Here is an 11,775-nt window from a genome sequence, read left to right as displayed (position 1 = left end):
GACATGGCAGGGAAAGAATGAGAAACACAAGGGAAAACAATGATTTACATTGATATAACTATAATATGAAGTAACATACAACTAAAACAACAGTTGGATAGCTATTCCCTACTTTATTGGTTAGGATTTTTAATTGCATAATGCAAACTGTTGATTTTCAAAATAAAAAAAAACGTTCATGCTCCGCATTCCAATGCTGGAGCAGAAAAGCTTGAAATACCTACCAAAACACTTGAATAAAGACATACTGTCAGTATGGAAATGCTCTGTGCAGGCGTTAATCAAGTTAAATCCCAACAGCCAATCAGCAAGAAGTACTCTGTGCAGGTGGAAATGCTCTGTGCAGCCTGTTAATCAAGTTAAATCCCAACAGCCAATCAGCAAGAAGTATAGAGGAAAGCTGCATGCCTATTGGTTGATGCCCTGCATTCCATTGTGCTGACTCATGCCCAGACGTGGTAAACACGGCACACTAACACAGTAATACATTTGCTATAACACAGAATAAAAAACTCAAATAAAACCATTCTAAAGCCTGTATCACAAAATTTAAAAACGCCTAGGGGTATTTGCCCACTGTACCTCCATACCAAATTTCAGGACCTTAGGCCCTAAAATGAAGAAGCTGAATCCATTTAAAAAATGGCAGGAGGAGAAGGAGGAGAAGAAGAAGAAGAAACATCAGAAAAAGCAATATGGGTTCACCACTACTTCGTGGTGTGGTGAACCCATAAAAACTCTGGTCCGAAATTTAGACTAGTTCACATTTGTGACGTTGTGTAGGAAATTGCGACGCAATAGCGGTATCTAATAATCTATAACGAAAACAGAAAATTACGAATCACGAAACAATTACCTTACGAGTAGTAAGATGGCACATTTATGTTCGAATGATTTGCCACAGTATCAAAGAAAATAAAACTGTATATCATGTATATGTACGCCTTGTTGTAATCTATACATGCCACTGCACTATATTTTTCTTTACCACTGAATCCGTGTATATTTTTCCGTGTCGTAATATTTTTCCGTGTCGTAATGTTTTTGTTAATGTGAAATGTGTATGTGTGTAATGTGAATGCAATAAAACATTTGCACACATATAACAGTTATATAATGGTTAATACTTCATTTAGTAACTTATTGATCACTACAATTGCCATGACTTCATAATGCTGGACATTGTAGGCAAAATCAAGTAATTCTAGTTTCCTACAATAGTTGTAATATTCCTTTTGATTTTGAATGTAATATATATATTTATATATATAAGAAATAAAATAAAACAGATACTTAGATGATTTAATTGTGAAAACCGCCAACCTTCACTATCAATCAATCAATCAATCAATCAATCAAAATGGTTTATTGATAAAAGACATTGCAGCCAAACAGGCTGAATTGCGCCTTCTGTACATACATATTGTGCAGGGCAATAAGATATTTTTACAACATAGTTTTAAAATAATACATTAGTGTCTATTGCTTCTAATATCAGTTATTACGTCTAATTCATTTTCAAGCGTTCAGGATCCGCAACATCGATGGTACAGGACTGTTCTTAAACCTTAGAGTTCGGCAGGTCGGTAGGGTTAGTTCATTAGAATTCCTAAGGGACCGTCCATGTGTTAGTCCCCTGGAAACGGGTACTAACTCAACAGTTCTCCACGCTCCTCCGCAGCGTCCGCTAGCGCGCTATAATTAAATCCACATCTGGGCGCGCGGCGGGGTCCCCAGAGCAACACAGTGCGGAAGCATTAGCGTGTATCTGTGTCCTGGGGCCGAGAACGCATTTTGCGCAAAGCATGCTGGGTAGCAGAGTGAACTGTCCTGGGGACGAGAGTTTGTGGCGCGGGCGGAGAATGCCAAAACTCCCTCCGTGGCTAAGTTCCTTCCGCGACTAACTCCCTTCTGGGCAAATGTAGAGGGATAACGGTACACCCTCATAGCGTCACCAAATGAGGTACTTTGTAAAGGTCCGTTTCATTTGGTATATATTACCATTGTGACAGCATTTTATACCCCAAAATAGGAATCTTGCGTCTTGTTTTAGGTCCCGATAGTAGAAAGAATGCAGTGTACATGTATTCAGATGGCCGCCGTGTAACGTTACGTAACTTACTAGCGAGCGCGCACGACAATACCGCCAGAGTAGAGTAGGTTATCATAACCCTTTAGAAAGCGCAAAGAAAACAAAAACGACAGATTTGCATTAAAGAAAGTTTATTTTCCATAGCCTGGGCTAAGCCACGATCTATAACCTATGGCTTCTCCACGGGCGCTGGGGACGAGCGTGACAGTTCTCTCAGATGTTGCCATGCTGTTTGCAAATTTCGCGCACAAGTGGTTTCTTAAGCTTCACCTTTTGCATGGTCGGTAACCACATCCGAACTGTATTTAAGACAACTGTATTTTCAGTATTCTGTGTTCAGTGTACGGAACATAAGTAATGGCCAGACGACCCAGATGACAACTGATTGATTACACCCTGCGTCATCATAATTAGTGCCCCCTGGCGGTTTGTGGTATTTAACATATTTCGGGTTGATTTTACACTGACTATGTACTCATACTCATCCTTGTCCCAGTTCTGACTAAAACGTCCCTCAACCTATGATGTTTTTTTACTCAGATTTTGTCTTCAAACTATCGGGTAGGGACATGATTGAGTTAAAATCTGGTAAAGAATATATATGGTGTCGCAACAAAGTCATCCGACACTAAAAATGTATTTATATACAAGCCTGCAGGACATTTTTTCTCCACGGGGGTTACATGGTGACTTCTGTGACATTTTGGGATGAGGTAACGTAAGGTGAGAAAACGTGCGCATTGTTTCATCAACAAATCATCAACAAGCGATTTTCCGGTCATCATTACGGGAGTGACAGTTGACAAAAAGCAGACACCTCTGTAAAATGTGGGGGGTAAAACAGGGACGGAGGAGGGGTGTGGTGGCGTGGTGAGTCATATCGCTTCAAGGTTCTTATTGTTGCAGCGACACTTAACCTTTTCTTCTTAAGACTTTGTCTGTTTGAAAGACAACCAATCTGTCTTCCACACAAAAGAAGTTTCTCTGCAATTAACATGTTAGTCCGACAATTTTCTTATCTATTTCAAACGATTAGATTCGAAGCTGATGTTCCCAAAGTTTTCAGATTGATAAGATCTATCCTCAAAGCCCTGTATAATAGAATAACTATATGGCAAGTTAATGCCCAAAGGCTAATTGCATACAGACATTGAAAACAACAATAAATACAGAATGTGTTGAGGAATGGAATAAAACCATATGCATGTACTAAAATGAAGTTCTAGTATAAAGGCCATGTTGATTTGATTATGGATGACATCCGCGCGCGCATGAATTTTCGTCCGTTTCAAAAAAAGTTTTCGACCATACTGTAAATCGTACAAAGTGAGCGGATTTATGTCGTATGCTGCAAGAAAAGTATTAGCAAACGATACTAATATCATAGAATGCCGAAATCAATTCAGCAAAAGAAGAAAATGTGATGAAAATGAAGAGTCTATTTTTATTCGCCATACCATACTGTGTGTTTAGTCATTTGTTCAGCCTTTGTGACCACGTAGATTTCATAAGGAAGGGAACTTTGCCAAACTTTTTTACTCGCAGGCTTGCGTCAGTTTTGTGGTTCCCAGAGGATGGCATCCATATAATCAAATCAACATGGCCTTATCTATCTTTCTATCTCTGCTCAAAACTAATACTAGTACTAGTAACGTACGTATACGTGACAAAGAGTGAATATGTAATACATAAATAGATAAGAGAAACATGGTAACTACTATTCTATTATACTGTACTATTCCAGTCAAGCTATTAGTGGGCTTGACTTCTGTGGAGACAGTGGGAGATGAATTGTCTTCTTCATGAGTGCACGTGTTAGTGGTCAATACTTTCACGAATCGCAAGGTGGCGTACTTGATTGGAACTTCGGATTTGATATGAGATTTTACTCTGAGGCAGTAAATATGATCGTTGTAAGTTAGTACCTCCGGGGAAGGACATATCATATTCCACTGAAGGGCTCTGTTTATGTTAGGCCTATTGTGAAAGTTTATGTCACAATCCGCCGGGTTTTATATTTTTTCAAAATGAGGGTGTTTAATTTGGCGGAGAGATGATTTCATAGTACACAAGCATGCGAAGGTTACTCTCCAAGCAGAGGTTGTGGGGGAATGATAGTTAGCTTTTTATGAAAATCAAAGAGTAAAATTAAGCTCGCAAAAGTAGTATTTATTGAATGTAATCAAATAATATTTGACAACCAAGGACAAACAATGCAATATGTTGTATATGATAGTGTATTGGGTTGAACATGTTGGTACATCTGTATATATAGACAAAGTTAATGACAAAGCCTGTATCTCTTAACATCTCTTATCTTAACATCTGTACTTTGAGGAAGAGAAAGGTCACTGCAGTCCTATATAAGAATGTTAGATGTATTATCATTGCCAGTATGCAATACAACTGACAGCAACATTATATCTACATATTTATGTATGTATGTATGCATGTTTGTATGTATCATGCATATACACACATATAGCTACAAGAAGTGTACAAAAATCCTTGTCTAATCTATTACAAAAGTAAAACTAGTACAGCATTGGAATGTCTAGGGCATTATAACTAGTATAAACTCCTAACTATAGTTAAAACACAGTCACTCAAAGGATGCATCTATGCTAGCCTAAAATATCACTTCTAAAAAGTCCAAGGCATGATAAAGGCTTGATCAAACATTACAGCCATGTAGCTAGGATAGAACCAGCCTATTGTCTTGATACAGTTACAGTGTGGTGGGCACATAGTGGTACTGGGAGGCCCTCTAAGGAACCCATGCACATGGTATCACTGCCCACATCATAACACTGAACCCTAGGGTGGGGAATATTGAGATAGTCCAGGAACAGTTTGCTCAGGCCCCCGGTGATGTAGATCTCTGAGCCACACACACAGGCACTGCAGTGTTCCCACGATTTCAGCGGTTTAGCCCTCTCCTTGTAACGGTCAAGCTGGGGGTCGTAGCGAAGCACGCAGTCCAAGCTTCCACCGACCAAGTAGATCATCGAGTTGACCGTGCATGCTCTTATACCGCTTTCTGGCTCTGGTAATCGAGTTGCTTTCACGTTCCACTCATTCTGGCCGGGTTCGTAGCACTGAACTTTACTGGTTGTCCTCGAGTCCAGGTCACCGCCGAATACATAAACTTTGCCGCCGTAGGCTGCTATGCCAAAGTTGCTGACGCCTCTTCTCATCGACTTCACCCTCTTCCAGCTTTTCGTCTGCTCGTTGTACACTTCAACAGAAGATAGTTTCCTGTCCATATCGTACGGGTCCTGGCCGCCAACCACGTACACCTTTCCGTTCACGGCGGCCATTCCGTGCATCCCCCTCCCCTTCCTCATCCACGGCAGCCTGGTCCAAGAATTCTGCGACACGCTGTATCTGAACGCTTGACGCGGAGACTTGCCGCCGCCCGTCAGAATGATGTCATTGTTTACCACGCAGACGGCACTGTGTGCAATGCGGTGGAGGGGTCGGGATATCGGCTTACAGTCGATCGTGTCACAGTGGAGGTTAAGCCTGTACATGGAAAAGTTTGCATGTGTCTTAAAGTTCTCCGCGCCTGCGTCTGGACGGTCTGCACATGTGAACCCACCAAGGACTATCATTTCTTCTTGATGAATATGGCGAGGAGGTCTCGCACGTCTGCATTCATCCCTGATCAGTTCCTCGATTCCCAGAACTTCTGACAGGACCGGGTCTGTCTCCACGATGTTCTCCAGTAAACCTTGGTTCAAATGCGAGAAATGAACGCATGCTAATGCCTCCTCCAAATGTCTTTGTCGCTCATCGAGATCATGCATTACCCAAAGTATAATCGCTTCTAGCACACGTTCTTCTCTCATGGCATGAAGGCCTTCGTCTGAGACATATGTCTTTAGGAAGTCTACAGGTAGCTGAAGAAACTCCTCAGTCCCGCATACGTCTTCAAAATTCTTCAGAGCGTAGCTCCGTGCCATTGCAGACAGGTGTGTACACGACAGCTTGTCTGCCAACGCCCAAGTACTCAAACACGTGCCGGGGCCCAAGTGGTCTTTCAGGAACTTCTCGCAATCGTTTTCCACAGGCTTGACCTGTAGCATGTTGGCTGCTTCAAACAGGGGCTGGATGTTATCTGCGGTGATGTGGATGATTGATGTGTAGGCGTAGCCTACCAACATCTCCAGAGCGTCCCCATTCACTCCTAACATCTCGATCTTATCCCGCGAGCTCTCCGGATGGCTTCCACTGAACATGGCGTGGAAATAGTCTGTGCACGCGGACAGAACCAAGCGGTGACAGGGGATCTCCCTCCCCTCCGCACACAGCGTTACGTCCACCAGGTGACCGTCCGTCCTGAACTCCTGTAACTGCCGAAAGAACCAGGCTGCGTAACAGTCCTCCTCCACACCGGGTATCTCCGAAGCTCTGCCCATCAGTATGTCCATACTCATTTTCTGATGGTATCTATATCAAAACACAAATAAAACATTTTACCTCCTTAGAAATTCTAACAGTAGCACAGTATCTTGCATGACATCAAACTCAAGGAACACTATGTCAAAACCTACGCTTGGTGATTACACGTGATCTTGATTTCAAAACTAAGAAACAACCATGAAAATCTCACAGCCAGACAGCTGCCCCCCTCCCCCACCAAATTTCAAACACACAAACGTAAACCGCGGTTTCCATGTCAGTACGTGCTCAGTTAGAAATGTATTTACAATTTCTAGATTTATAGTCATACGTACGTCTTATTTTGGCACAGGCAAGTTGACAAATGTTGATACACAACACAAAACGACGTTCTCTATGACACTACACGCTACACGTGAGTTGAGGCCTTCTTTATGTATTACTCCGCCGAGCCCATACTCGGCGAGAAAACAACAAAGTAGTCCGATCCCCCTAATAAATCAGGATAATATGACAGGACGATAGTGAAGGTTCAATCATTCATAATAAAGTCAAAATAAAAATCCTAGACAAAAACAAAAGGAGGACCACACTGCCGTGTTAATAACTGTTCACCGCTATTGCCGTGACCAGGATTCGAACCTGGGTTATTGCGGCCACAACGCAATGTCCTAACCACTAGACGATCACGGCGAGCTACATGTGATCACATGACCTGCGCCGCGCAATGAAGGCCCTTGTTACCTAATCTCCAAGCAGATGTCGGGTGAGTGATGATCTTTTGAAACTGAATGGTAGAAAGTTGGAAATACATTCATAATACCAAAATCACTTTGAAAAATGCTCAAGTGTAGAACAAATAAAGCTAGCTGAAACTGTTAGTTTGTACAAAAAATCCTTTTAACTAATTATTTCATTTTTTCTCAGTGGAAGGTTTTTGCAAAGGTCAAATATTGTAAATCATACCTCGCATACTTAATGAGTACTATTGATTAGTACTATTGATTTATTGATTAGGATTTCAATAGAAATAAAATGTCAGGTCGATATATGCAGCGTTATTCAAGCTCTGTGCATATATTATTTATTAGGTATGCATAGATTTAAACTTAGTTAAGCATTAAAAAATCTCATGATCTAATAACCCTCATATAATAATAAATTGACCTAGATACATCCACTCTCCCATATTTCGGTTGGGCGATAATTTCACAAAATGCCTATGTCTGTCTTTCTGACATAACGTTACTACATTGTATTATGAGTCGCAAGGTGACGTGCTTGGCTGTACTGGTTATCATATTACCATATTATGTTACAGGTTTGCTCGGGACAATAAAATAAGATCCGTCATCTGCAGTAGCAGATTAATACCAGTAGTCCCTGGTAGCTTTGTGCTATTGCGGATCTGTTGTACATGTATTTATCAATACATGAGGTTCGCTGGAAACTCAGTACCGGGCGTCAAAGATAGAGGTCGCTGTAGATTCCACCTTGGTGCGGCGCTGATTAAAGTGACCGTGACCAGGAATAGAACCTAGGCTATAGCGGTCACAAATGTTCTTACCACTAACCTAGACCCTCTCGGTGAGCCATACACACACGTGGTCATAATAAATGTAGAACAAAGGACTAAACACACATAATATGGTATGACGAATAATAAGAGACTCTTCAGTTTCATTTCTTCACATTTATTTCTTTTCCTGAATTGATTTAGGCGTTCTTTGACAATAGTATCGCTTTTAATATTTTTTTGCAATATACGACATATATTTGCTCATTTTGTACAATTTACAGTATGGTTGAAAACATTTTTTAAACGAAAATTCATGCGCGCACGGATGTCATCCATGTAATCAAATCAACATGGCCTAAGGTATTAATGATCCTCTGTATAGGTTCTAGTTTTAAAAACAAAAGAAAATCTTTTAGGGTATAAAACATTTGCAGCTTTACAATACAATAGGTAAAACCCAGACTTGTAGGGTTTTATAAAACAGCGTTCTATCATACAACATTGTCAAGCACCTCGATCCTACATGTGTCTGTGTGTACACGTCTGTGCAGTATTAATATGGTATTAAGGTTAAAGCATACTTTAGTATTTCCTCGCCACTTCGAGATTCGAAATTGTTTCACGACAAAGTGGTATGAATTAGTGGTAACCGCTAAGGGCCCCTATGATGCTAATTGAAGATATGTGGTCACATGTAGCTCGCCGTGATCGTCTAGTGGTTAGGACATTGCGTTGTGGCCGCAATAACCCAGGTTCGAATCCTGGTCACGGCAATAGCGGTGAACAGTTATTAACACGGCAGTGTGGTCCTTACTTTTGTTGGCTCGTATCTTTTAACTTTTGCCATTTGCAGATCTAAAACAGATTCAATATATCCCGCAATTCTGTGTTTCAACTAAATGTCTAACTTACAAGCATGGTCACAAAACTTGAGAACTATAGCTTTCCGACGGTAGCCCCCCAAAATATGTCTATCATATGCCATGTCGGTTTTTACTCTTTGTTTTCTGAAGTTTTAGCTCAGATTGTATTTCTGTGCGGTTCTGGTGGTCAACAAAATTATGATATATTGCAGTTGTGTATTCATACCCCCTCCCACACAAAATATCGGTCTCACGTGCATAACACACAAAGGCGAAAAGAAGAGAGCTATAAGGAAACAGAGAATTGTCCTTACGCTAGCGATTCAAATATTCGCTGTTTGGTAAAAACAGGACCCTCGAATGCTCATGAGAAGTGGAGAGGCGGCATTAAATTCGATGTGTGCTTTGGTGTTCAGGTCGTCAATTTTGTACGAGATCGTATTTGATCAAATCTCGTATCTGGATATGAGAATTACAGGTCTGTCCCTATACCAGAAGGAATTTGCTACACATATTTTGGAAAAAAAAACGATTTTTTTCACGGGACCTCTTGCCTTACTACCTGGTGATAATGTCTTATGCGATCGATTCAGCATTTTAGACTGAACTGTTGTGGTTTAGTTTAGTGTCCGGTCAAATTCGTCACACGGTCCGATATTCTAGTGATATGTTTAGTCGTGCATTTCAGTTTCAGTTTATTTATTTCACTAGCAGTTACACTCCGGTACATAACAACCTGTTTTACGGGCGATGATGGGTATACAAAGCACGAATAACAGACTATACAATATTACCAAATCACATACGATACAGAATGGCACAATAAAATATGTCGTACAAAATTCTGCTGTCTACTAGCTAACTGTTACTATAATTTTAACAGACAGACGCTTAAACTGGTTTTGATATCTTCTTTTACAGTCACATTTTCCAACTGACAATTGTAAATATTAGCTGTTCAGCAATAGTACAACTAAATTCGACTGTACGTACAAGTACGAACGTTTTCTAATATAACGGTTACATTTATCCTGTATCCACCCTATAAAAACAGAAACAGCATATTAGCAGAAACTTGAACCCTGTCATCTTGGGAAAAGTTGATGGGCAGATGTCAGTCAAGCGTAACCGTTGATAGATTGCTCGGAATGCCAACCACTTAGGAAGGGACATTATCCTAAACAATTAACAATGCTGCAGTAAATAATGGGGGAGGGGGGTGTGGAGTGAGGCAATCCCACATTAGCAGCGGTGAAGGTCAGCGGTGAAGGTCAAATAGGGATAGCGACACTCATCTGCAGCGAGCTTGTATGCACTTCTCCTTCTTCTTTTCTTGTTGTCTTGCTGGTATTTACATTTCGATACATTTCCAAGGACGTGTGAAATACTTGTGTTCAAAATTTCACCGTACAAGCAAGTCACGCGTCCCTGTGTGTTACACGATCCGCACATTACGAGCGCGATTCTCTGATTTCTTCTACCCCAGGAATGTTGACAACACCTGGGCGCTTCTCTCACCTGTCTTGACTTACCTGCGGGAGAAAAGGTGGTGACAGACGTACTAGTGATTTAACCTTCGGGAGAAGTGTACGGTGTAAGGGTGAACACACCTGCACGGGCCCGGTGCTATAGAATGGAGCACGCCGTATTTTCGTGCCGACTCATTTGTACGTGGTACTTTGACTTCTAATATCCCGTAACCTTACAGTTTGTCTCTCTGAGTGTGTGGTGGGGTATAGACTCCGCTCTTCAACACTGCACAGAAAGATCTGTGTGCTCTATAAAAAAACTATTAGGACCTCCGACCGTTAACTGCACAAATGCATCTTTGCTCAGTGAAGTCGTTAGAGGGTACAGGTAGACATCCTTTTGTGGGGAACATGTGGTCGCTATTGCAGGGAGTTTTGATAAATATATTGATAATCAGCGTCGCCCGCCATATGCCAGCTTCTACGTATCTGCGCTACGGTACGAAATCCGTGCTCACGGATACGTATTTCTGACATAGCCCGTATCGTCTGATATTTGATTTTCGTGACGGAGTCAAGGAGGTTTATATATATATATGTATATACACGCAGGTATCTCGCGCTGCGTACTGCATACTGTGAAGAAACAAATACGGGACGAAGTTGGAAGGTTTTCTCCGTTGAGTTAACCTTCTGGCCGCACACAGGTGAGCTAGGTTAGACCCGCGAGCGAGCAAACACTCCGGCCGCCAGAGTTTGTTTAGTCCCCGTGAGGCGGGCACCCTGAACATCTGTTGCATAGTTTAGATGCCTTCGTCAAAAAAAATATATAACCAGAAAAAATTGCAGCCTCGAGAAACCAAGTCATGCATTTTGCGGTGTAGATTTATTAATTTATGGTTTTATTGTGGTTGAAGTTTAAGATATGCAGAAAAAAAAGGAACGTTAGAAGTCGTCGTCTAAGGAAATAAGAGGAAAGCATATGGATAATGTAAAGAGTAAACAGATATATTGGTCTTGTTAATGTTTTATTTGAAAGACGTTAAAAGCAAAGTCAATTTGTTCGGCAGGTTGGTCGGCAGGCGACCACGGTTCGAACCCGGGAAGTCAGCGACTTTTCCCCGGATCAAATGAATCACGTCACCGCCGCTGTGTTAACAAAGCCGTCTGTCGCGGAAACCGGCATTGTTGGGCTGTAAAAACACAAAAAATAACCCTCTTCTACAAAGATGTGTAAAAGGCGACATTGTGTAATGTCTGCGTGGTACTATCGCGTAGATAGAAGGGAGAGTTTTGTGAGATTTTATTAAACACAGGTCTTTGTTAGAGGTTGCTACACACCTGTTTCAGGCAGCCTAGTCATCGTATCTATTTACCCGTCATTTCATCAGCTCGTCAGCGGCTGACTGGCTCTCCTACACCGCCGGC

The 11,775-nt window shown here is 41.4% G+C and overlaps 2 protein-coding genes and 2 non-coding genes across 5 annotated transcripts in view; 2 read left to right on the top strand and 2 right to left on the bottom strand.

Moving 5' to 3' along the window:
• Positions 1–2,947: 2,947 nt before the first annotated feature.
• The window catches only part of LOC109488227 (homeobox protein Nkx-2.2-like), a 29,653-nt gene continuing 20,825 nt past the window's right edge, over positions 2,948–11,775 (top strand). The window contains exon 1 of one of the 2 annotated variants that reach the window (XM_019792435.1): positions 2,948–2,962. The gene's annotated coding sequence lies outside the window, so the exon portion shown is untranslated. Of the gene's footprint in view, positions 2,963–10,166; positions 10,187–11,775 lie in introns of those variants that run through there. The other variant, XM_019792434.1, reaches the window with a different exon arrangement.
• On the bottom strand, positions 4,305–6,983 carry LOC109488226 (kelch-like protein 24). The gene is made up of 2 exons (XM_019792429.1): positions 6,832–6,983; positions 4,305–6,544 (listed from the first exon to the last, which is right to left on the bottom strand). The coding sequence occupies exon 2, from the start codon at positions 6,529–6,531 to the stop codon at positions 4,804–4,806; it is 1,728 nt and encodes a 575-aa protein (XP_019647988.1). The 5' UTR covers positions 6,532–6,544; positions 6,832–6,983; the 3' UTR covers positions 4,305–4,803.
• Trnah-gug lies at positions 7,118–7,189 on the bottom strand. Its single transcript has one exon. It is a non-coding gene; the product is annotated as a tRNA-His (tRNA).
• Positions 8,717–8,788, top strand: Trnah-gug. The gene has a single exon. It is a non-coding gene; the product is annotated as a tRNA-His (tRNA).

This window comes from Branchiostoma belcheri, unplaced genomic scaffold (genome assembly GCF_001625305.1).
Source record: "Branchiostoma belcheri isolate BF01 breed outbred unplaced genomic scaffold, Haploidv18h27 scaffold92, whole genome shotgun sequence".
Lineage (NCBI taxonomy): Eukaryota > Metazoa > Chordata > Leptocardii > Amphioxiformes > Branchiostomatidae > Branchiostoma > Branchiostoma belcheri.
This window is presented reverse-complemented; position numbering and strand designations above follow the sequence as displayed.

Coding starts and splice junctions, on each gene's coding strand:
- LOC109488226 (XM_019792429.1), bottom strand. CDS start 6,531: ATGAGTATGGACATACTGATGGGCAGAGCTTCGGAGATACCCGGTGTG.